The sequence below is a fragment of the Nomascus leucogenys genome, chromosome 16 (genome assembly GCF_006542625.1).
Source record: "Nomascus leucogenys isolate Asia chromosome 16, Asia_NLE_v1, whole genome shotgun sequence".
In the NCBI taxonomy this organism is placed as follows: Eukaryota; Metazoa; Chordata; class Mammalia; order Primates; family Hylobatidae; genus Nomascus; species Nomascus leucogenys.
In genome coordinates, this window is record NC_044396.1 from 94924745 (window position 1) to 94950925 (window position 26181).

The 26181-nt window shown below is 54.4% G+C and overlaps 1 protein-coding gene across 2 annotated transcripts; it reads right to left on the reverse strand.

Moving 5' to 3' along the window:
• Positions 1-3548: 3548 nt before the first annotated feature.
• LOC115830633 (cytochrome P450 11B2, mitochondrial) lies at positions 3549-10961 on the reverse strand. 2 transcript variants are annotated; one of them, XM_030795040.1, is made up of 9 exons: positions 10720-10961; positions 10177-10332; positions 8045-8244; positions 7704-7907; positions 7263-7417; positions 6286-6452; positions 5809-5887; positions 5532-5729; positions 3549-5089 (listed from the first exon to the last, which is right to left on the reverse strand). In XM_030795040.1, exons 1-9 carry the CDS (start codon positions 10956-10958, stop codon positions 4976-4978), a joined length of 1512 nt encoding a protein of 503 aa, XP_030650900.1. In that variant the 5' UTR covers positions 10959-10961; the 3' UTR covers positions 3549-4975. The 2 variants fall into 2 exon arrangements, with proteins under 2 accessions (XP_030650900.1, XP_030650901.1); XM_030795041.1 differs by lacking the exon at positions 5532-5729 and having other exon boundaries at positions 4976-5089; positions 10720-10958.
• Between the last annotated feature and the right edge of the window lie 15220 nt (positions 10962-26181).

Genomic DNA, 26181 nt, shown 5'->3' on the forward strand with positions numbered 1-26181 from the left:
TGGTTTCAGCAATTGTAATGAGTTTCTGCAGCTTGCTGACTGCTTAGCCTATCATGTTAGTTTGCTTTGGCTGCAATAACAAAGTACCCTGGACTGGGTGGCTTAAACAACAGAAAGTTGTTTTTCACAATTCCAGAGGCTGGAAGACTTAAACGAAGGTGTTGTGGGGGATGGTTTCTGCTCAAGCTTCTCTCCTTGGCTTATAGACCAAATCACAGAGACACCCTCTGTTTGTGCCTGGGTTCTAATCCCTTTTCCTCCAAGGACACCTGTCATATTGGATTAGGGTCTACCCCAATGACCTGGTTTCACATTTTTTATCTCTTTAAAGACTCTATCTTCAAATACAGTAATATTCTGAGGTCCTAGGCTTAGGAGTTCATCACAGAAATTTCTGGGAGACACAACTCACGTATAACACCCATGATCCTTATAAAATCCCTGATCTCCAGAACCACCGACACCCCTACACTCCCATGCCCAAGGGACACCTGGAAAAGGTTGATGCTGTCTGTGCCACTCTGAAAATTAATGGAGATTATTGCTTTCCCCAGAAGGTACTTGTCTCATATCAACATCTTACCTCCAGGGAAAGGACCACTCACTCTCCAGAAACTTCTCCTACTAATCCTGTCCAGGATTCTACCACAACCTTCTACCCTGCATCTCTAACCATCACAACCACTCTTTTTCCTTGGTTACACACAAATGCCACTAATCTTTACATATACTTTACTAATTTACCAATTGTTATGCTCCAAAAACATAATTGATCAACCTGCTACCTTGACACAAGCAACACACCAAGTATTATTATTCAAATATATGTGTAGTTGTCAAGTGCATTGAAGTTATGTTGTACAAATTCAATGCAATTCCCATCAAAATACCACAATCATTCTTCACAGAACTAGGAAAAACAGTCCTAAAACTCATATGGAATCAAAAAAGAGCCCCCAGAGCCAAAGCAAGACTAATCAAAAAGAACAAATCTGGAGGCATCACATTACCTTATTTCAAGCTATACTATAAGGCCATAGTCACCAAAACAGCATGGTACTGGTATAAAAGTAGGCACATAGACCAAGGAACAGAATAGAGAACCCAGAAATAAACCCAAATAGTTACAGCCAACTGACCTTCAACAAGCAGACAAAAACATAAAGTGGGGAAAGGGCATCCTATTCCACAAATGGTGCTGGAATAATTGGCTAGATTCATGTAGGAAAATGAAACTGGATCCCCATCTTTCACTTTACACAAAAATCAACTGAAGATGGATCAAGGACTTAAATCTAAGACCTGAAACTATACAAATTCCAGAAGATAGCATTGGAAAAACCCTTCTAGACATTGGCTTAGGCAAGGATTTCATGACCAAGAACCCAAAAGCAAATACAATAAAAACACAGATAAATAGCTGGGACTTAATTAAACTAAAGAGCTGTTGCACCGCAAAAGGAACAGTCAGCAGAGTAAACAGACAACCCACAGAGTGGGAGAAAAGCCTCACAATCTATACATCTGACAAAGGACTAATATCCAGAGTCTACAATCAACTCAAACAGATTAGCAAGAAACAAGCAAACCAACCCATCAAAATGTGGGCTAAGGACATGAATAGACAATTCTCAAAAGAAGATACACAAATGGCCAACAAACATGTGAAAACATGCTCCACATCACTAATGATCAGGGAAATGCACATCAAAACCACAATGTGATACCCCTTACTCCTGCAAGAATGGCCATAATCAACAAATCAAAATAAAAAAATAGATGTTGGCATGGATGTGATGAACAGGGAACACTTCTAACTACTGGTGGGAATGTAAACTAGTACAGCCACTATGGAAAACTGTGTGGAGATTTCTTAAAGAACTAAAAGTAGAACTACCATTTGATCCAGCAATCCACCCAGAAGAAAAGAAGTCATTATATAAAAAAGATACTTGCACACGCATGTTTATAGCAGCACAATTTGCAAGTGCAAAAATGTGGAACCAACCCAAACACCCGTCAAACAACGAGTGGATAAAGAAGCTGTGATATATAGATATAGATATAGATATACGTATAGTTATAGATATAGATAGATATATATGATGGAATACTACTCAACCATATAAAAGAATGAATTCATAGCATTCACAGTGACCTGGAATTATGCTAGGTGAAGTAACTCTCGAATGGGAAATCAAGCATCGTATGTTCTCACTCATAAGTGGGGGCTAAGTTATGAGAATGCAAAGGCATAAGAATGACACAATGGACTTTGGGAACTCAGGGAGAAAGGATAGGAAAAGGGTGAGGGATAAAAGACTACAAATAGGGTGCAACGTATACTGCTCGGGTGATGGGTGCACCAAAATCTCACAAATCACCACTAAAGAACTTACTCCTGTAACCAAACCCCACCCGTTCCCCAATAACCTATGGAAATAAAAAATAAAATAAAATAAAATAAAATCATGCTGTACATATGAATATATACATAATCACACTTTTAAATATGCTTTGCAACCCCACCCAGATACTGTCAGAGACTCTGGAAATTTCAGATTTACTTCATTGTCTAATAGCATATTGATGGAGAGCCGAATTATGGACCACCTACAAAGACCCCTTGTGCTTTGTGCTCCCTCCTTCTAATCACATGTATTTTTAAAGTCTTCCTGCTGTTTAGGGCATCTTAGGCCCTGCTCTGTAATGTCTCATCTCTCATGACTCTAGTGCTTTCTCAGTATGACGTCCAAGCATCACCAGGCCGATCATGTAATCATCCTTGTTATTTTCTGTGCTTCCGATGCTTTTCTGGGCTTCCATCCTGGAGAAGAGGCCCTACCAGGGCTGGCCAATTGCTACAGATGGTCAAGGTCCCCCCTGGCGAATGCCTTTCCTGTGGAGTCTTGCCAGCACAAGCCCTGTGCCAGCCACCTTGTTGCACACTCCAGGCCACAGCTCCCCTGAACAGATTCCCCCAGAGTCAGGCACCAGACAGCCAGAGACAATCCCTGTGACTCGGAGCCCTGCGTAATCATGCAAAGCAATCAGTCCCAAGCCTGCTTACCCTGCTTTCCCTGGTTCCTCCCCCAGGAAGAACTAGAACCTCTGCCTTCAGATTGACCCGGATGCTTCCAATGAGGTCATGATGGCAAGAACAGCCCTGCCACCGCACGCTGTCAGTAACAGACTATTTCTTCAACCACAGTCTTCTCCTGGCCTGTGGGCCTCACCACAACTGAGTAATAATTAAGCTTACATTTAAAAACACACAAAAATTTACATATGGGACAGAGTTGCATGGAATTAAGCAGGCGCACACACACACACACACACCCATTCGCAGGCACACATTTCACTGGTAAGTTCTAAATAAGCTCAGTGAATCGTGCCACTGTCAATTTCCTGTTTTGAAGACTGTTCTATATAAATGCAAGCTGCTGATGGTGGGAGGCTGGGTGAAGGGTGTGGGGGACCTGCCTGTATATATATGTCAACAAATTTGAATGCATCTGTAATAATTTTGAGATAAAAGCCTTTAAAATATTTTTCCAAGGTTTATTTTAGGATCCCATGATCTAGTGCTGACTAAGGGAGTTGGATGGGTATCTGTGAGAGCCCCATAAGCAAGAAAGCCATCTCGGAGACCTGTGCACCTTGTTCCCCCCTTATTCCTTTCCCGTGCTGCACTGCATTGCCCAGGGTGGGGAAGCAACCTGTGGTCACAGGGTGACTGACCTGAGTCCCTGAGTCCTGGAACTACTGAACACACCTGGAATGATTACCTAAGTATTTCCTCTTTCATGGGGGAACAAACGCTCTGATCCTTGTCAGCCACCAGGAACTGGCTGCTGAGATCTTTGCCCCAATGAAAATCCCAGGAGATAAAGATGATGTGGCTGGGCACGTTCTCACCCTGGGGCACTTCCTCTCCCTGCACAGGAGCACTGGGGAGTGGCCAGTTCAGGACGCGTCAACTCTCTCTGCTGGGCTAGGAGCACGTGAGGCCCAAGGCAGGTTCACGTTGGGAACTGCAACCTCCCTGTGCCCACCCCAGGTCGTGGCACATGGCATGGCTCCATATCAACCAGAGGAATGAGTCAGTAAAACTCATCTGAGTCCTTGTTGGCCCAATCCTGTCTCTCCTGTTGCCAAAAACATTTCTGGAACCACACCCAAGGTTCCCACCCCACATGACTCTTCCATCTCCTCACAGCATCCTCGGGACCTTCCCCAGGGGACAGCTCAGGAAGCAGAGGACCCAACGCCCACTGCTGGAACAAGGCCTGGTCCATGAAAGACAAGGCCTGGGGCATGAGGCTGACATGATCAGCTGGGGAACACACGCCCCTCGAGACTCAGTTGTATCACTTGAAAATGGGGATGTCAAGACAAGTGACCACAGGGGCCTTTTTACTCTACCCTGCAGGACCCTATTCCAGAGTGACAACTTTCAGAGAGCTCAGGGCATGCTCGAGCTGCCTGGGGGCAGGCTGCAGGAGGCAACTTGACTGGACTCTGAGATGCTGGGATCCCACTTAATGACTCTGACACAGTCTGCACAGGGGCCCTGGCCAGGGGGAGAGGGACAGGGACATGTGAGACTAGACAGCAAGGCAAGGGACAAAACCACAGCACCCTTGCACGGCCACACGAGGAGCCTGGAGCCAGCGCTGGGAGGGATGGGGGCAAACTGCCCGGAGGACACTGCTTGCTGGAGAAAGGGCCAGGAGGGGCTGGGGACAAGGTCAGGCCCTGTCAGCAAGATCGTCTCCAGCTGTGCCCTGGCCTTGCTGTTTGGCAAGCCTGGCAAGCCCCAGTCCTGGAGGCCCTGTGGAGTTCCATTTGTGCAGGAGCTGGCTGGACAGAGGGGTGACTCAGGAAGCTGTGCACGTGGGAGAGAAGAGGGGTGGCCTGGGGTCAGGCAGAGGAGGCTGGTGGCCAGTCTGGGACCCTGGGTGCAGATGCACAACTAGTTGATCGCTCTGAAGGTGAGGAGGGGGGACGTGCCGGGCCTCAATATGAAGCTGTAGACCATCTTTATGTCCTCTTGGGTTAGTGTCTCCACCAGGAAGTGTTTCAGCACCTAGGACAGAGGCAGAGGCTGGATTTCCATCTGGTCTGGTCAGCAGCCCATGGACCTGGGGCAGCTTCCTCCCATCGTCCCAGGTGCAACAATTATGCTGAAGGGGGAGCAGCAGCCTGGGCCCCAACCTATCCCATTTCCGACCAGCCCCGCCTTACAGACCAGGCCCAGACTGGATCCTGCCCAGGTCTTGCCCAAGCCCCATTATCCTGTACAGGCTCCACCCCACTCCCCTAGTCCCCATCTCAATGTTTAGAAGCAACCTCACCCAGATCCTACCCTGTCTTGCTCAGCATAGACCCCCCCTGGTCACGCCGACCTCAACCAACCAAGGCCCCATCCGCTGTTCCCCAGTGTCAATCACACCATGCAAGCCCCGCCCTCGGTGTGCAGGCCCCGCCTCTGCTGACCAGGTTCCGCCCCTGCCCCCAGGCCTGCTTACGTGGTGCAGCAGCAGCAACATCTCCGCTTCTGCCAGGCGCCGCCCCAGGCACTGGCGCATGCCAAAGCCAAAGGGCACGTGGTGGAAGTTCCTGCCGGAGCCCCTGATGTCTAGCCAGCGCTGGGGGTTATAGCGCTCAGGCCTCGGGAACAAGGCGGGGTTGCGACCCAGCGAGTAGAGGAACACCTGCACCAATGTCTGCGGATGGTGCAAAGCGGGGATCAGGGAATGACTGGGGACGGAGGTTCTCAGCTGGAGGGGTGTGGGGCTCACTCACCCCAGCTGGGATGTGGTAGTTCTGAAGCACCAAGTCTGAGCTCACCACTCGCTCCAAAAACAGACCCACAGGGTAGAGCCTGGAGGTGGGGGCATCCATAGAAAGGGTCCTCAGCTGGACGGGGCTTCACGTGCCCTCTGCAGCCTTCCTACCCCAGACCCCACACAGGACCCTGGCCCATGGGAAGCCCAGGTCGTGAGGAAGTGCTTCCTTGCACCTGCTGAGCCCGGCCACACCTCCCCTAACTTGAGCAGCCCCAAGCCCAGAGGGACATGCCCCACGTTAATCCCCAGGGCGTTGAAGAGGGATTCCAGAGGAAGAAGAGCTCCCTGTCCTAGAGGGGGAGGAAGAGCAGGTGCAGGGGAATGGGCTGCTGGGTGACGCTGCTTATCAGCCCGATTCTGTCTGCCACCACCCAGTGGGGGCTGCTCTCCAGCAGGGGGCCAGGGCCACAGGGAGGGCTCAGCCAGCACCCACCTCAAGGTCTCCTTGAGGGCCGCCCGCAGCAAGGGCAGCTCGGTGGTTGCCTTCTGGGGATGTTCACTGATGCTGGCTGCGGCGGCCAGGCTCTCCTGGCGCAGGGCCTGCTGCACGTCGGGGTTCCGAGCCAGCTCAAAGAGCGTCATCAGCAAGGGAAACGCCGTCTGCAGAAGCCATGGCTGCAGGGTCAGACCTTGCACAGGAGGACTCAGCCCCTGGGACACCCCTCCCAGGACAACCTCCCTCTGAGGGGTGGAGACATGCATGCCCTGAGCACGCAGAGCCCTGGGACCCCGGATCTGAAACCTTGATAACCACTTGGGCCAGATTCCTTGACTTCTTGAGGGAAAGGTGACCCCCTTCTCCACCAAGGCCCAGGTCCCCTGCAGCCTCTTCAGGGTGGGTTCTCACAGCCACCATTAGGGCAGGGGGGCCAAACTTCAGCATCATCCAGGGAGTTCTGGAGCCCCAGCTCCCTCTGCTTCCATTGGGTTCTCCCCACTGCGCACCCACAGGCCCCTCTGCACTGGCTGGAGCCTGTGCTGCTGTCTTCCCCACAACCCTGCCCTCCCATGCATCTACATTTCTGTCCTGAGATGACCAGGCACACTGGGAAGGGTGCCCAGTGGAGTCCTCCAGCTGCCTCTCAACCCTCCTTCTCCTTGTACACCCGGAGCTTTCCAGTGGGGACTGAGCTGCTGTGTGTCCAGGGCCTCATCCAACTTTCTTCAGCCTGGAGCATGGTTCCCCACACAGGTAACTGCAAACTCTGTCTCATGTGAGGGGTAGCTCACATTTCCCCTCCCCTGCAAATCTCATCCCTTAACAAAGGAAAGGGAAGGCTGAGGGCAACAGAAATGTGGGGCCTGTAGCCTGGGGATGGGGCATGTGGGTGCCCTGTGGCATTGGCAGGCCCTGCCTGGGAGGCAGGCTTGGCATCACCCTCTCTGGGTGGGGCTGGTTGCCGGCCTGACCGTGTCCACGCTCCCTGCAGTGAGTTCCATAGAGTTGGCCTTGATGGCTTCTAGCGACAGTTCCGCATTCAACAGGAGCTCCGCCACGATGCCTGTGTAGTGTTGAGGGCGGTTGAAGGCCAGTTCCTGATAGATTTTCTGGATACAGTTGTCGCCTGTCCGGGGAGCAGGAGGCACCCCTCAGACCTTGGTGCTGGGAAGTGTCCTTCAGTGTCCTCCTCCTGCCCAGCCTGCCCCGACACCCAAGTCTCCCTGCTCTCATCCCAAATTCTCCGGATCAGCCCAGCCCAGCCCCAGCCTCACACCAATCTCCCTGGCAGGACGGTGAGGAATCCCCGGCCCCTCCCTGTGATCTCCATTCCCCGCTGGGCGGTGGAGAGGGAGAAATTGGGCCCCCGTGGTGTCCCTTCCCCATAGCACTGCCCGGGTCCCTGGCCTCACCGTACTGGAAGATGCAGTCCCAGGCCTCAAAGTGCTCCTTCCACACCTTGGGGCTGGTCCAGCGAGACAGGCTCCTGGGCATGAACATGAGCTGGACGGTGGATTTGAACATGACCTCCAGGGCATGGAGGAAGTTCAGGCTGGCAGAGCTGGGGCTGTGGCCAACCAGGCCCAGCCGCTCTCCAAAAAGAGCTAAGTTGCTGGCTGCGGGGAGGATGCGCTGCTGAGCACGAGGCAGCCCCGGGCCTCCTGGCTGCCTCCCCCCACTCCCTCCAGTCCCCCATCCCCGTCCCTGGCCACTCCAGGGTCTCTGAGGCTGGACCTTCCCGCCTGGCCCACACCTTCTATGGTGTAGTGGAAGATGCTGGGCTGGACGTCCAGGGTCAGGCTCCCCCGGGCGTTCTGCAGCACCTTCTTCCTGAGGGCCTGGGAGAAGTCCCTGGCCACCGCATCCACCATCGGGAGGAACCTCTGCACGGCCTTGGGCGACAGCACATCTGGGTTCAGCCGCAATCGGTTGAAGCGCCATTCAGGCCCATTCCTACAGAGGCCAGGGCAGAGCTTGTGAGGCCGCCCCAGCAAGACACAGGCCCTGACCCGTATCCCATCCTCCTTGTCCCCAAGGGGAATCGGACTGCAGGGAGCCGACTGGGGGCCCTGGTGGAAGCTGCCTGTTTGTGTTCGAGCTGCAGCCTTTTCTCAGAGTGGCCTCCAGGTGCTGGGCAAAGGCCACTCAGGTCTAAGCAGGGATGAGACGGTAGCTTCTGCCCGCAGGTGCTGACAGGGTAACTGAGGTCATTCCCGGGACCTGGTGCCCCAAGTCTGGTACCACCTCACCCATGCAGGCCCTCCCTGTAGTGGCGGGGAGGGCTTTTCTCCAAGAAAGGAGGTGACCCCTGTTGTCAAGCTTTCCCCACCTCACCCACAGTGTCCTGAGGGGAGAGCCCCTGGCTGCCCTCTCCTCCCCGCCCTTCCCTGCCCTGGGCACAGTGCCTCTGGGGCAGCAGCCTCTGCCTGTCTCTGAGAAGCATCTGTATCTTCTGCAGGACAGAAACCAAGCTGTGTGCCTCATGCCATCCTCACCCACAGCCCAGAGTGCGTGGGGGCTCCATGGATGCCCCCAGGGAATGGTGGGCAGGAATTTCCCCTGTCAGCCACATTCCTGCAAAACTCCTTTATTTATGTCCAGCTGGCTGCTGTCAGCTGTTGACAGTGATGACAGGCAGAAGATGCACATGCACACGTGTGCCCATGCAAGACCTCAACACCATGTGTGAAGAGACACATGTACACGTGTGCACAGACACTACACCCATGCCAGCACCTGCACATGCACACACAGAGACACTCGTGCACACACACCACATCATACATGCACACACACAGACACGTGCACACACACATGCACACACATAACGTGCAAATGCAGGTACAGAGAAACACACAGAGACACTCGTGCACACACCACACATCATACATGGACACACACATACACATCTACACGCACATGCACACACAACACGTGCAAATGCAGGTACAGAGAAACACACAGCATGTGCACAGATGCAAGACACACACACACAGGTGCGCTCCCCTTCCTTCTGTTATGCGCACCCAGCCTCCTGCACCTGCCTTCCTGCCTCCTGACTCCCTCCCAGGTATCGTCTGTCAGCCAGCCTCAATGAAGGCCCCCACCCTTGGATGCCCTTTTACCTAAACCCTGCTATTCCCAAGAGCGGTCTCCTCCTGCCATGGAGTGGGGGCTCTTGCCACTGTGACATCCTCGTCCAGTCCTTCCCCCGTCCTAATGACAACATCCCTGCAGGTGACCGACTCCAAGCATCAGCCTCTCCCTGCCCACCTGACCAGGCGCCACCCTCTCCACGGGCCAGGAAACATCCTCCCCAGTGCCATCAACCACCCCACCTCGTGCCTTGCTTCTGAGAGCAACGGAGCCACCAGCCACCTGCGTCCCCACCTGCCTTCTTCCCCAGACTGTCCCCATCAGGAAGGTTTGCTGGGACTGCAGGGACCCTGAGCACCCCGAGGGAGGCTGTGGCCCGGGCGAACACCAGGCTCAGCACTCACAGCCTGTGACCTGGGCCAGTGGGGGTCCTCTTCTCATGGCCTCAGTTTTCTGACCTGTGGGAAGGGGAGTCCCCAGACCGCAAGAGAAAGCAGCCGCCGAGGTCGGTGCAGAGCGGGTTCTCGCTACACAGAAGGGCTCATTGTTCTGCGTCTTCTCCTCTGCAGAGGTGCCCGTGCCCATTTCTCCACCACCGCCCGGCTTCTCCAACCCACAGGGCAGACGCGACCCCACGGGATGGCCATCCTCTGGGCCCAGTGCTCACCCTCACTGCCCACCACAGGGGCCTAGGGCAGATGTGCTTTCAGGTACTGCCTCTCTCGCCTCCCCTCTACACACAGGCTGCCCACCCTGCTCCCAGCTCTCAGCTACCAGCTCGCCGCTTACAGCAAGAACACGCCACATTTGTGCCCACGATGTTGTCTGTAGGCCACCCAGGGCTCCAGGCTCATCCTGCGGGGATGCAGGCTGTCCACCTGCTGCAGCTTCTCCACGTCCTCCGGCAGCATCACACACACCATGCGTGGTCCTCCCAAGTCGAACCTGTGGGGCCAAGCACGAGGCCCTGCTGGACGGGGTCCTGTCCCCCCTGGCCCCACCCTGCAGTCCTAATCCAAAGTGTCTCCTGTCCACCCTCCCCGCTCCTGGATTAGCGGCTTCACAGCTGAAGCCCTCCTGCTGCCTCCCTGGAACCTCTCAACTTCAGTGCCTCTGAGTCCTGCCCTCTCTGCAGCGAGCTGGGGTTTGCTCTGCACTATCCCCTGCCCTGGCAGCGCCACAGACCAGCACGTGCTGCACTCCCTCCCCATCCTCCAAAGGATGCAGAGTGCCGGGACCTGCTGGGAATGGCAGTGCTGTGTGCCCGGCAGGGTCCTGGGCAGCAGGGGCAGGGCTCTGGGTGTTCCCAGTGAGGGCCAGTGAGGGCTTTACCTGAAAATGGGCCCCAGTTCCTGGAAGGTCTGGTGCATCTCCAGGTGCAGGTGCTCATAACCCTGCTCCCTCCAGATCTGCAGCAGCCTCAGCCACCTGTTGCCTGGACGCTGGGGCATGGCTTCAAAGGGCAGCACCGTCCTAGGGGCCCGAGCGGCTCTAGTGCCCAGTGCCTGTGTCCTTTGCAGGGACAGCCAGGGCACTGCCACGCACACCTCTGCCTTTGCCCTGAGTGCCATTCCAATGCTCCCTCCTCCCTGTTCAGCCCAAATCCTTTTATCTTACCCAGGAACCTGCCCTGGAAACAGATCACGTCATGGGAGAACTGGCTCTGGACCTGCCTGAAACTCTCAGAGTGAAGGTCAAGGCTGGAGGCCCCCAGCCAAAGGTAGATGAAGGAGAAGTTAGGTTCCTAATCCCCCATCGCTGCAAGTCCTGCTGGTCTGAGGATGCTGAGAAAAGGCGTGGGGTCTGGACTGGGGATCCAGGCTGGTGGAAGGTGGTGGGACCTGGCCTCTCCTTTCTCCAGGGCTGAGAGGAGCAAAATGGATGGGGACTTTATCTTATCATGAGATGAAAGGGGGCCTTGGATTCTTTTAATAGACTTTATTTTTATACCACAGATTTAGTTCATTGCAAAATTGATCAAAAACTGCAGAAAATTTCCAGGTACCCCCTGCCCTGACACAGGCACATGCTCCACCACAGGAGCGCACTGGTTCCACGTGAGGAATCTCGATACGTTGTTATCAACCAGGGTCCTGGATTCACATGGGGTGTCCTCCTGGTGGTGAACATGCTGTGGGTTTTGACAAATGTATGTAATTTGTATCCCTCCTTGCAGGATCCTACCAGTATTTTCACTGCCTTAAAAAGAGGAAAAGAAAACCTGTTCTCTGCCTGTTCATCCCTCCTGCCCCAGCCTCTGACATCTTCCATCTTTTTATCCATCACCATCATCATTACCAGCACCACACCCATCACCACCATCATCACCACCATCATCATCACCACCACACCCATCATCACCATCATCACCACCATCATCACCACCATCATCATCACCACCACACCCATCATCATCACCACCACCATACCCATCACCACCATCACCACCACCATCATCATCACCACCACCACCACACCCATCATCACCACCCATCACCACCACCATCATCATCACCACCACACCACCACCACCACACCCATCATCACCACCATCACCACCATCACCACCACACCCATCATCATCACCACCACCATCACCACCATCACCACCACCATCATCACCACCACCACACCCATCATCACCACACCCACCACCATTATCACCACCATCATCATCACCATCACCACCACACCCATCATCACCACACCCATCACCACCATCATCACCACCATCACCATCATCACCACCATCACCACCACTATCATCACCACCACCACCACACCCATCATCATCACACCCATCACCACCACCATTATCACCACCATCATCACCATCACCACCACACCCATCATCACCACACCCATCACCACCATCATCACCACCATCACCACCATCACCACCACTATCATCACCACCACCACCACACCCATCATCACCACACCCATCACCACCATCATCACCACCACTGTTACTGGATGGAAGGTCTTGACTGTAAGCTCTCCAGGTTCTTGGCATGTTGAACAAAGAATTGAACAAAACACACAAACAAAGCAACCAAAGGCATAATAACACAAGCACAGATTTATTGACATGAAAGTACACTCCACAGAGTGAGAGCAGGCTCAAGCAAGTAGCTCAGGAGCACTGACTGCGATGTTCTTTAGGGTTCTTTTTTTTTGAGACGGAGTTTCGCTCTTGTTGCCCAGGCTGGAGTGCAGTGGTGCAATCTCGGCTCAGTGCAACCTCTGCCTCTCAGGTTCAAGTGATTCTCCTGCCTCAGCCTCCTGAGTAGCTGGGATTACAGGTGTGCAACACCACACCCAGCTAATTTTGTATTTTTGGTAGAGACGGGGTTTCTCCATGTTGGGCAGTCTGGTCTTGAACTCCCGACCTCAAGTGATCTGCCCACCTCGGCCTCCCAAAATGCTGGGATTACAGGCTTGAGCCACCACGCCTGGCCAGGGTTCTTATTAAGCTAAGAGAATTTGATAACACCCATAGATACCCGTTAGAGACCTCCAATTAGCTATACCCTATGAAGGACTGGCCCACAGCCCAGAACCACCTGGAACCTGCCACACTCCAAGCCAGCTGGAGTCTCCTGGACTCAGTCTCCCTGCAAGTCTCACCCTGAGCTTCTGATTGGCAGAGCCCAGTCACGTGACTGCCTGTAGCAGCAGTGGGGGCTGGGAAGTACAGTTTTCTAAATCTCATTTTGGAGAAGGAGGGTTGTGGGGGACAAGAAAAATAAGAAAACCAGTTAATCTAAATCTGAAAACAGAAGTTATACCATCTGTGACTCACATCACAGCCACAGCTTTCTCAAGGTTGAAAGTGTTTGGGGTTCCCGCAGCTTTTCAACTTTCTTGCTTATCACAAGACGAAGGCCTCACTCTGCTGGCTGCACCACAGGGCCCAGGTGGGGTGAGACGCAGGGGTCCTCCCTGTCAGGTCAGGCAGGGGCAGGCTGGGGCAGCCCTGGGGCTCCTGCATCGCCCAGCGACCACCCTGCCTTCTGTCTGTGCCCACCCCATCCCCAGCCTAAGCCTTAAAATGCCACAGCTGCACCGACCGTGAGGGCCATGCCTGCCCTATCATACAGTGTGCAATGAATAAATGAAAGCCGATATAATGAAAGCTGAGAACTGCCATTCCCATTTCAAAACCCTGGCCCCACCGTTGTCCTCAATCTCACACCATACCGCACTGCTGCAGGACCCTGTCATCAGAGAGCCATAAATTAATTACCTACCAAACACCACTGCAGTGACAGTCTTCACAATGAAATCTGAAAAATAAACAAATCGGCTGGGTGCGGTGGCTCACGCCTGTAATCCCAGCACTTTGGGAGGCCGAGGCGGGCAGGTCACGAGGTCAGGAGATCGAGACCATCCTGGCTAACATGGTGAAACCCCGTCTCTACTAAAAATACAAAAAAAATTAGCCGGGCGTGGTTGCGGGCGCCTGTAGTCCCAGCTACTCGGGAGGCTGAGGCAGGAGAATGGTGTGAACCCTGCGGGGCGGAGCCTGCAGTGAGCCGAGATCGCGCCACTGCACTCCAGCCTGGGCGACAGCGAGACTCCGTCTCAAAAAAAAAAAGAAAAAGAAAAAGAAACAAATCAAAGAAATCAAGCTCTGTAGGCAGGAGGTAGGTACTGGATCCTACAAATTCCTAACAGTTCAACCGTACCCCCAGCCTGAGGAGCAGGACCCACACCAGCTCCATCCCATGCGCAGCACCCGCCCACACTGAGCTGTGGAGCCCACCCTTCCCAGCCCCTCTGTGACCCACAGCAGCAAGCACTCTTCCCATTCACGTGTTCGAGCACTTCATCTCAACTGGAGCGTTTCTACCGGCGTGTAAACCTCTCCTACTTAAAAATGCATATGGTCGGGCGTGGTGGCTCACACCTGTAATCCCAACACTTTGGGAGGCTGAGGAGGGTGGATCACTCGGGATCAGGAGTTCGAGGCCAGCCTGGACAAAACGGTGAAACCCTTTCTCTACTAAAAATACAAAAATTAGCCAGGCGTGGTGGCACATACCTGTAATCCCAGCTACTCGGGAGACTGAGGCAGGAGAATCGCTTGAACCCAGGAGGTGGAGGTTGCAGTGAGCCGAGATAGCGTCACTGTACTCCAGCCTAGGCCACACAGCAAGACTTTGTCTCAAAAAAAACAAAAAGCATACATATAGACATGCATGTATGCACACGTGGACATATTCATACACATACACGCATATATACATGAAAGCACACGAATACCTGCACACACATATGCCCTGTGTGGACCCGCATGTGCCTGTGTGTTTTTTGCATGTATGCCTGTACACACGCACATATATGTGCATGCATGCGTACATAGGTGTATACATACACACTTCATGTCAATTAGTAAGAACAAGCAAAAATCACAAACTTAACTATGTGAATACCACCAATAACCCCTTAGAATAACTGTAAGCGCTCATTCACAAGGCAAACGATGATAAACCATCCAGGGTAAGTCAGTGTGCACTCCCTATTAAAACAGGTACACTTTACTGAAGAGCGCTTAAAACTTGAACGGAAATAGAGAGAGACTGTGCTTCCACATGAGAGGACCACTGTGGTCGAGGTGTCAACTCTCCCCAAACCAGTAAACTTTTTTTTTTTTGAGCCAGGGTGTTGCTCAGTCACCCAGGCTGGAGTTCAGTGGCATGAACACAGCTCACTGCAGCTTCGAACTCTTGGGCTCAAGTGATCCTCCCATCTCAGCCTTCTGACTAGCTGGCAATGAGACGAACAAATACATCAGAGGATCACAATGCAGGGCTGTGCGTGTGTGTCTGTGTGTGCATGTGTGTGTGTCTGTGTTTGTGTGTGTGTGTGTGCATGTGTGTGTGCATGTGTGTGTCTGTGTGTGTCTGTGTGCATGTGTAGGTCTGGGTCTGTGTGTGCATGTGTATCTGTGCGTTTCTGCGTGTGTGTCTGTGAGTGTGGGTGTGTGCGTGCATGTGTCTGTGTGTGTGCATATGTGTGTGTCTGTCTGTGTCTGTGTGCATGTGTATCTGTGTGTGTGCATGTGTGTGTGTGTGCATGTGCACATGTGTGCATGTGTCTGTGTGTGGGTGCATGCATGCATGTGTGTGTTTGTGTGCTTGTGTCTGTGCATGTGTCTGTGTGCGTGTGTGTGCATGTGTGTCTGTATGTGCATGTGTGTGCGTGCGTGTCTGTGTATGTGTGCGTGTGTGTCTGTGTGTGTATCTGTGTGTGTCTGTTTCTGTCTGTGTGTCTGGTATGTCTGTGTGTCTGTCTATGTATCTGTGTGTCTGTGTGTGTCAGTGTGTGTGTGTCTGTGTCTGTGTCTCTGTGTATCTGTGTCTGTGTGTCTGTGTGTCTGTGTGTGTCTGTGTGTATCTGTGTGTCTGTTTCTGTCTGTATGTCTGTGTGTGTCTGTGTCTGTGTGTGTCTGTGTCTGTGTGTGTCTATGTGTCTGAGTCTGTGTGTGTCTGTGTGTCTGTCTGTGTGTGTGTGTTTCTGTGTGTGTGTCTGTGTGTGTGAATTTAACACTGGCATCAGCATGGTGGTTCCAACCAGTGCTTGGAGTCAGCAGCATCGGGACAAGGTCTTAACCATTTGGAATGAGAGGAAGAGAGAGAGACAGACAGAAAACCTGAAAAACACCTCAGTGAAAACCGTAGTTTTGTTTACAGCCTTAGAATGGAGAAATATTGGAGAAGTATAAATTTATTCAAAAGTGAAAATATTTACATAACAACCATTAACTGAAGATTTAAAAAAAACGAATGATGAGAAGGACGAACTATTTGCAATAGGTGTAACAAGCAAAAAGTAACATCTCAAGCACATAAAGACCCAGCATAAAAGGGCAGAGGCCCTGAGCAGGCTGTTCACAGATGAGGAAGTGACAGGACCCCCCACGGGAACATCCAGGGAAGCAATTCAACACGGCGATGAGATGCCACCCGGCCCCGCCCAGATTAGGGTGCAAAAATGTAAACGCCTGATAAAAGTCAGTGTTTTCAAGGGTGTAGGGGAATGTATAAACTGGTGCCATCTTTTAGGAGGGCCAGCTGGCAGGGGTAACCAAAATGTTAAATATGTGGGCATTCCTCTGTTTTTAGAAATTTCAATTTTAGGAATCTTTTTGACAGAAATACTCTGATTTGGGCACGAAGACATGTGTAAAAGATGTGCAAAGCTGTAATAACAAAAAGCTGGAGGGCGCTGAAGCTTCCATGCAAGGAGCACTATGTAAGTTGTGGCTCTGTTATACTGGGCAACTGTTACTTAAAAAAGAATTAGATGTATCTATAGGTCCTAACATTAAAATATCCACAAGACACGTTAATGTTTAAAATCAAGGCCCTAGAAACTCCAGTAAAAATAGTTAACACGGACCAGGCATCGTGACTCATGCCTGTACTCCCAGCACTTTGGGAGGCAGAGACAAGAAGATTTATTGAACCCACGAGTTTGAGACCAGCCTGGGCAACATAGTGAGACCCCCATCTCTACAAAAAATAGAAAAAGTTACCCAGGCGTGGTGGCGAACCCCTGTGTCCCAGCTACTTGGGAGGCCGAGGCGAGAAAATCACTTGAGCCAAGAACGGTGGTGGCTGCAGTAGCTGTGATTGTGCCACTGCACTCCAGCCTGGGCCACAGAGGGAGAGCCCCTATCTCAAAAAAAAAATTAAATTAATAAAAATATAAAGAACCCTACTTCTCTCTGGAAGGAAGACGAAGCGCCTGCTAACATCACCGGCTGCCCTGGGAGAGATACGGTTCCCTCCTGACCAGGCCCCGCCTCTTCCAGGAGGCCGCCTCGGGCTTCTTCGCAGCTGCGGGAGTCTGTGGTTTAGCCTGGATTCGGGTGCGGGAGGCGTGACACAAAGGTGGGCGGCTGTTCCTGGGGGCCTGTGGGGCGCCCCTGAGGCTGCGGGGCTGGTGCTTATTCTCCCAGAAGGCCCCGGGGTCGGGGCTCCCAGGGTCCTCTCCGCGAATCACTTCTCAGCATGGCGGCTCCTGGACCCCTGGGTCCCAGCACCCGCTGCGTGCTCTGGGTCGGCCACAGTGACCGAGGGGAGAGTCACACAGTCTGGAGAGGGAGGCGAAGATGCTTTGCCTGGGGGCTGAGGCGGGACACAGCAAGTCCCCGGACTCTTCCTACCAGCTCCCCGCAAGGATGTCCCCAGCGCCTGACCTCCCAGGAGGCCTCCAGGGGCATGGGCTCCAGAGGAGCCGGTGGCGGGGTCTGCAGTCGGGGCAGGCCAGGAGGCGCCGGCGGGCCGTTGAGCTCTGCTTCCCTGGGACGGTGCTGTCCTTGCCCCCACGGGCGGGGCTGGCAGTCAAGTTCCACCCAGGAAAACAAGAATGGGTCACCAGAAGGACCCAGTTTGCCACAGTGACAGCACCCGAGCAGGTGAGGCCTACCCTGAACACATGTGGCTTTCAGCGTTTCCCTTCGCCCACCCTGGATGCTTCTGAGGCCTTTCACCCCAGGGGCACATCTTTCCACCTTCACTTCACGCAAACACCTTTAGCTGGACGGTGAGCTCATGCAGGAGGCTGTGAACACAGTGGGCGGGACAGGACCAGTGTGCTCCCCCACCCCCCACCCCACCATCCGGGCCACTGTGCTCCCCACCCCACCCCACACTCCACCATCCGGGCCAGTGTGCTCCCCCACCCCACACCCCACCATCCGGGCCAGTGTGCTCCTCCCCCACCCCACACCCCACCATCCGGACCAGTGTGCTCCCCACCCCACACCCCACCATCCGGGCCAGTGTGCTCCCCCACCCCACACCCCACCATCCGGGCCAGTGTGCTCCCCCACCCCACACCCCACCATCCGGACCAGTGTGCTCCTCCACCCCACACCCCACCATCCGGACCAGTGTGCTCCCCCACCCCACCCCACACCCCACCATCCGGGCCAGTGTGCTCCCCCACCCCACACCCCACCATCCGGGCCAGTGTGCTCCTCCACCCCACCCCACACCCCACCATCCGGGCCAGTGTGCTCCTCCACCCGACTGTGCTCCCCCACCATTCGGCCCATGGAGGAGCAAGCACGGGCCCTTTCCAGGAGGGCAGCACTGTCCTGAAAGGAGACGCATGTCCCCGTGCCCTGTCCAGGCTTGGTCGTTGCTGGACCTTGTGGACATGACAGGCTGGGACTGAGGGGAGGAAGCGTGAGGCAGAGGCCAGCGCCCCCCCAGCCAGGCTTCCCCCGCCTCCCTCAAAGCCTGTGACAACTGAATGTTATCAGGACCCAGAGGGATCAAAGAGTTCAGTGGAAAATTACTCAGCTTCATGCGAATTTGCTTCTATTTTGGGCAAGGACGTTCTAAGCATGAAAAGAAAGGCTTGATAGATTGATGATAAAATGTCAACCTTCTGCATAAGTGAATTTAAAAGTATATGAAAAACGGAAAAATATATGACAAGGGCTTATCATATTTAATAAAGAAGTAATTGTTGATTTTCTCAGAGGCAACTTTTAAAATTAAAAAGAGGAGAAAACAAATTGGAAAAATACAAAAAAGATAAACTGAGGAAAAAATAAAGAAAAAAATGAGCAAGAAGTGGTTGTCAAATTGTCATGTGTAAAAAATAATAGGAAGTAGGAACTATTTATTTATTTATTTATTTATTTATTTATTTATTTATTTTTTGAGACGCAATTTCGTTCTTGTTGCCCAGGCTAGAGTGTAGTGATGCAATCTCTGCTCACTGCAACCTCCGCCTCCCGGGTTCAAAAGATTCTCCTGCCTCAGCCTCCCAAGTAGCTGGGATTATGGGCATGTGCTACCATGCCTGGCTAATTGTGTACTTTTAGTAGAGATAGAGTTTCACCATGTTGTCCAGGCTGGTCTCAAATTCCTGACCTCAAGTGATCCGGTCGCCTCAGCCTCCCAAAGTTCTGGGATTACAGATGTGAGCCACCGCTCTCAGCTGGAAGTGGGGACTTTTGATTCATTAACAGAGATAAAAGTGACTTGTACAGATCAGAATGCCCAGCCTCACCACCAGTGAAAAAGAAGTCACAGAGCCAGGAGGCGTTCTTGAGCCCAGCTTATTTATAAGCCTTCTTGTTTTATTGTTTTCAATCATGAAAGCCAGCTTCGTGTGGGAGCTGGGAGTGAGTGTCCGGGCAAACTGCAGTGCACTGGGTCCTTCCAGAAGGTGGTGAGCTAATGTGCACCCAGAGCTTTAAACTGTTCCTAGTCTTTGACCCCGTCATGCAATTTTAGAATTTGACTGAAAGGAAATAATCCGAGATCCCACCTGTGCATATGACTTTGTTCCTCACGATAGGAAAACACAGCGGGGAATCGGAAAAACTGACGGGCACCCGCTGTCTCCCCTCAGACCCCTAAAGCAGAGCCTGAGACCAGGATGTGGAGAGGAAGAGGGTCTAGGGTCAGCGAGACAGGGACAGAGGGAGTGAAGGAGAGGGGCTCTGTGCACCACTGGGACCATGGGGCTGGACTGTGCTGGGCCCTGAGAAGCCCATGGAATGCCTCCCACGGCCCAGCGTGAACAGGCGCTGCCTCCTGGGGCAGGGACAGGCCGGGAGCCAGCTTGAGTCTGCGTTTCCAGGGTGCCTGTGCCACAGGTGATGGGGCCCCATCAGAAAGGACCTAGTTTTAGCCAGGAGTGGTGGCTCACGCCTGTTATCCCAACATTTGTGAGGCTGAGGTGGGAGGATCGCTTGAGGTCAGGAGTTCGAGACCAACCTGGCCAATATGGTGAAGCCCCGCTTCTACTAAAAATACAACAATTAACCGGATGTGGTGGCATGCGCCTGTAATCCCAACTACTCAAGAGGTTGAGGCAGGAGAATCCTGAATCCGGGAGGCGGAGGTTGCAGTGAGCTGAGATCACGCCACTGCACTCCAGCCTGGGCGACAGAGCTAGACTATGTCTCAAAAAAAGAAAAAGAAAAGAAAAGACCCAATTTCTCAGGACCTGAGAAAATGCTCACAACCCACCGTTAGGCCCAGAGAGAGCCCAACAGCCATCACCCGGACAGATGCCTCACGGCTGTCCTCAGAGGGCTGTGCACCCTGCTGCCCCACCTTCTTCTAGATGGCAGGTCCAGTGACGCACGCCCGAGCTCAGAGCTCACAGTGTGCACACAGCCTTCAAGGACCCCTACAGCCTAATGAGATGCTCACCAAGTGCCATTCCAGACCCAGGGAGAGGGCACTGGTCATTAGAGGCTATCCGAGGCTGCACCAGGCCACCCTGCTGGGACTGGGTTGGGTGGGGAACTTCCACTGGAGCCCCTTTTGATGACCGCGCCCCCCCATCCCCGAGGAATCAGCTATGGAACCATTTCCATATGCAACCAGCTCCTGGGATGCAGTTCATAGCGTCCCCTGCAGGTGCGAGAGCCCCCCACACACACTTGGCCTGAAGAAGCTCCTGCGGGAGAAAGTCAGTGACCCACCCGCCCGCAGATGGCATTGACCAGCATCTACACTGGCCGATGGCGTTGACCAGCGTTGGCACCCACTGATGGCATTGACCAGCGTCAGCACCCATGGCTCCCCTCGACCAGCTGCAAACACTTAGCTCACAGGAATGGCAACTGCTGGGTGCTTGAAGTGTGTGTCTCAGCAGAAGGTCCAGCCTGGGGCCAATTGTGTCCCAGGAGCCTACTGGTTAGAGGGACCATTTCATCTCAAGAGCCCTTGTGTGCTTAAGGGACAACTGGGGGTTCTGAGGACACAGGCCACACCAGCTTCCCTGCTGTGGAGTGAAGTCCGCCCCGGATTATGCCCTGACCCTGGGCTGCAGCTGAGGAACAGCCCTGGCTTTGTGAGGAAGGTGGCCCAGCCCAGCCCAGCCCAGCCCCAGCGCTGCAGAACATTAGAGAGGCTGCCTGTGCACATGCCTTCCAGAGGAGAGGGCATGAGAGGAAGGAGGAGGGCCTCGGAGCCCCCATGGGGAGGCTGTGGACACCTCCCATGCTGGAAGCCCCCCACCGTGCAAAAAGGCCTTCCAGGGAAGCTTCAGTGAAGCCTGCCATGTTCACAAATGCTTGTCTGAGGGCTCCACTGAAGAGACTGGGAGAGGTGCTATCTTAGGGTTTCGGGACTCCAAGGAGAGAGTCAGCTAACACACTCAAGGAACAGGCAGTGACTCTCATGAGGCTTTTTAATTAAAGCATGTGCGGATTAATGCACTGACCAAGACCAGAGGCCTGGGCTTGCAGGCAGTGGCGGAGGGGATTTGGGAGTACCATTGGTGCCCCGGCCCCGAAGCCCAGTCTCCCAGCTGGACGAAGCCCGACCCTTGGTCTTCCTGCTCTGCAGTGCTCTGGAAGTCCAGAGTGGACTGCAGTTCACAGGAGCTGAGATCTGGTTGGGATTAGTGCTTCCGCCTCCAGGAGGGCATCCCCCAGGGCCCAGCCCCTGGGTACACAGTGTCCTTCGGGAGCTGCGGGAGCTGGGGGTGCCCAGGCAGCCTGACATTGCCTGCATCATCCCCTGCTGCCACCAGAGCTAGCCCACATGGTGCTGGGGGTGCACCAGTCCCCACATCGGCATCCGCTCCTCCCCTGCACACAGACCAGGGTGTCCTGCCACAGGGTTTCTGTTTGTCAGTCTTGGGACCCAACTTACAGCAGCACGTTTGAGCATGATTCCAGGTTCTTAGGAGGACCCAGCCTTGGAATGCGGGTAAAGATGAAGGCCTGAAGGCAGTGGTCTGGACTACCAGAGGTGCCTCGGCCCCTGGCATCATTAACAGGTTTGTTGCTGTGGCCGCCTAATGGTGCTAGCCCCTGGAGGCCAGCAGGTGGCCAACTCTCGGGACCAGCAATCACAATGCAGCACCCTGGACAGCGGCAAAGACCATGCGCAAATGCGGACACAATGTCTCCTGTAATGCCCACATGCATGTCCATTCTCTCCTGGAATCCTTCCAGTTGGAGGTAGGGCCCAGAGGGCAAGTGCCCTGCTTAAGGTCACAAAGCAAGTCAGCGGCAGATGCGACCTGGCTGCAGACTCCTAATCCCCTCTTGAGCATTCCTGGGGCTGAGCCCCACTATCTGTTGAGGCAGGCCACCCAGATACTGAGGGCCAGCAGCCCCCAGCTGACTCTGAGGCTTGCTGTGCTGTTGCAGAGATCCGTGTTGCAACACGAGGCCCTGGAGGCAGCCAGGCTGTCTTGGTAGCCAGGGCAGGTGTAAAGCACATGATTTTATAATAATCATTTGCTGACCTGGGGGAGCTGGAAAACAGGAGGGAAGAGGGCTGTTTTTTGAGACCCGAGACCTGTGAAATTCACTCCTGACCCTTTCAACAGACAAAAGCCTGCCAGACTCTTCCTCATTGTTCTCCCACCTTACAGGGATGCAGAGCAAGAGGCAAGTACAGCCCCAGGGCTCAGGGTGTGACAGGGACCAGGGCTCAGTGCGTGAACAGGACCAGGGCTCAGTGTGTGACAAGGACCAGGGCTCAGTGTGTGAACAGGACCAGGGCTCAGTGTGTGAACAGGACCAGGGCTCAGGGTGTGACAGGGACCAGGGCTCAGTGCGTGAACAGGACCAGGGCTCAGTGTGTGACAGGGACCAGGGCTCAGTGTGTGACCAGGACCAGGGCTCTGTGTGTGACAGGGACCAAGGTTCAGTGTGTGACCAGGGTCAGGGTTCAGTGTGTGATAGGGACCAGGGCTCAGGGTGTGACAGGGACCAGGGCTCAGTGCGTGAACAGGACCAGGGCTCAGTGCGTGACAGGACCAGGGCTCAGTGTGTGACAAGGACCAGGGCTCAGTGCGTGACCAGGATCAGGGCTCAGTGTGTGATAGGGACCAGGGCTCCGTGTGTGACAGGGACCAGGGCTCAGTGTGTGACAAGGACCAGGGCTCAGTGTGTGACCAGGACCAGGGCTCCGTGTGTGACAGGGACCAGGGCTCAGTGTGTGACAAGGACCAAGGCTCAGTATGTGACCAGGATCAGGGCTCAGTGTGTGATAGGGACCAGGGCTCCGTGTGTGACAGGGACCACGGCTCAGTATGTGACCAGGGTCAGGGCTAAGTGCGTGACCAGGGTCAGGGCTCAGTGCGTGACCAGGGTCAGGGCTCAGTGTGTGACCAAGGTCAAGGCTCAGTGTGTGACCAGAGTCAGGCTCAGTGTGTGAGCAGATTCCAGGTCTTACCCACTGTCCCACTTTTCTCCTTCTTCCTTTCTGAGCAGCCTGTACCCTCTGTTCAGTAATTACAAGGTTTTAGATTAAGCATTTCGTGTGTGCCAGCACTGTGGGGCATTTCACGTGGCATATCTCGTCCACTCTAAGGACCTTAGGATGGAGGCCACTTGCCATTCTCATTTTGGAGGGAGGAGATAGAGGGCCCGGCAGTTGCAGCATTTGCCTGAGGCATTGCTTGCAAACATCAGAGCTCTGATTAGAAGCCAGTCTCCCCAGCCCCTTTGATCTCCCCACCACTCCCTGCCCTCCTGCTGAGGCCCAGACACACTGCCTGGCCCACCTGCCCACCCAGAAGAGAGACACTCACTGGTCCACGTGGTCAGGCAGTAGAGAGTGGTGTTTTGGCAGGATGTGGGCTGGAAACAGTTTCCTCAATTCCCTGTCGCAGAAAACTCATGGCATCTCAGTGCCTGGGCTGGGGGAGGCATAGCTGGTAGTCGGAGACCAAGCCTTGGTCCCTGCCCAGCCTCCCACATCACAACCTCAGGCATGGACTCTGCTTTTGGGAAAGCACCAGCATACCAAACCCTGCACCCTGTCCTCCACCCGCCCACCTGTGTGGACACTGGGCCCTGGAAGTGCTGTGGCTCTGTGGTGCACACTTAGGCTCAGCTAAAGAAGTCATCTCTGCTTTCTCAGGAGACGACCAGAAATCACCTGGGTTAGGGAACCAAAGCTCTGAGCAGCCAGAGATCCAGGCTACCAGGCAACCCCCAGCACCCCCGGTACCCCTCAAAGCCCACCAGGCCAATGGGGACAACTCTCTGCAGGACTGGGCAAAAGCAACAGCAGGTCCAACAGTGCCTCTGGGTGAGTCAGGAAGACAGAGGGGGTAGGCAGCCTGAGGGCTGGGAATGGGGCAGAGGGCCCAGGCTGTGGCCCTGCACTGGCTCAGGCTCAGGCTGCACCTCCTGCAGGGCCTCTGGCGAGTCCTGCCCTCTGTGCCCCAGCTTCCCCCTCTGAGCAGCCTGGGTGCCTGACTGCAGTGGCCGGTCCAGCTAGGCCAGCCCAGGCTGTCAGGGTGGCCACCAGCATCCCCAGTGACCCGGGGGGACCCACAGCAAGGGTGCGCATCGGCTCATCTGAACACACCGGCCTCAGGGGCAGCAGCCAAGACAGACGGGTCCTCATGGCTAGGGTGGGGCAGGTAGGCAGGTGGTGGCCCCATCCAGAGCTCGGGCTGTCTGGCCTGGATCAGGCCATCTGGTCTTTATAGGGCCTTCTCTAGCTGTGGCTGGGGTGGGGCAGATGTGTCCCTCACTGTCTCCTGACTCCATCCCAACATGTGACATCACCTGAGGTGTGGTTGGAACAGTGAATACTTCTGGGAGCACGCCCTGCTCCTAAGCTCCCCGGCTGCCTGGGCCTGGTGCCCTGGGCCCTAGAGAGCCACGCAGTGCCCCCTTCACCAGCTCCCTGCACACATGCCTCCCCACCATGGCACCCAGGAGCCAGCAGCGCTGCTATCTGCTTCTCCCTAGAGTGCATCACCCAGGGGCATCCTCAGCTCAGCCACCATTGCAAAGGCCACAGGCAGGTGCCAGAATGGCAGCAGTGTGCATCTCACAGCTCTGGAGCTGGGAAGTCCAAGATCGAGGGAGCAGCAGGGCTGGTCCCTCCTGAGGCCTCTCTCCTTGGCATGGGGAAGGCGTTTTCTCCCTCCATCCTCACACGGCCACCCCTGTGCGTGTCTGTGTCCTCATCTCCTCCTCTAATAAAGACACCAGTCAGGTTAGGTTTAAGGCCCCCTGTATAATCTCATTTTAACTTAATCACCTCTCTAAAAACCCTGCCCCCAGACGCAGTCTCACTCTGAGGTATTGGGGGTTGGAACTTCAACACAGGAATTAAGAGGAACACAATTCTGCCCCTAACACAGGGAGAGGGAGAAATGGGTCATTTTCCCGTACTCAGGCGTGGTCATGACAGACACGATCGCTGAGAGCCCCATGGGGGCAGGTATCCTTGTTCCTAAGATGGGACCAAAACTCACACCTGGAATCCATTCAGTCAGGAGACTACTGGTCACATTTGGGCCCGCAGGGCTCTGCTTCCATTAAACAAATAAATATTCGTAATTACAAAGTGCCAGGAACTTGTCCTTTCTTCCTGACTACAAGGATTCCAGGTGTGAGCTTTAGCCCCATTTTAAGGACAAGGAAACTGAAGGCCCAAGGTGGGAAGTGGCTGGCCAGGTAAGGGCTGGCCATGCGAGGGCTGGCAGGTGGGGGCTGGCCAAGTGAGGGCTGCCAGGTGAGGGCTGCAAGGTGGGGGCTGCCAGGTGGGGGCTGCCAGGTGGGGGCTGCCCTCTGCAGAGTGGGACTGAGTCTTCCTCCGGCCAGCCTGGGGGTCTTCCTGACAGATGTGGGATGGGCTTCCCCTGGTGCTATGGGCTCGTGCATGGCTCTCCCTTTGCGGGGGAACAGCTGCCACCCTCCTGGGGACCCCTATGATGGGGACCCCCACAGCCCTGTGATGCACATCTGTGGCCTCACCCCTCCCCAGCCTGCCACGGGCTGACACATTGGCCAGGATTCCCGGGAACAACCCTAGAGAATTCCAT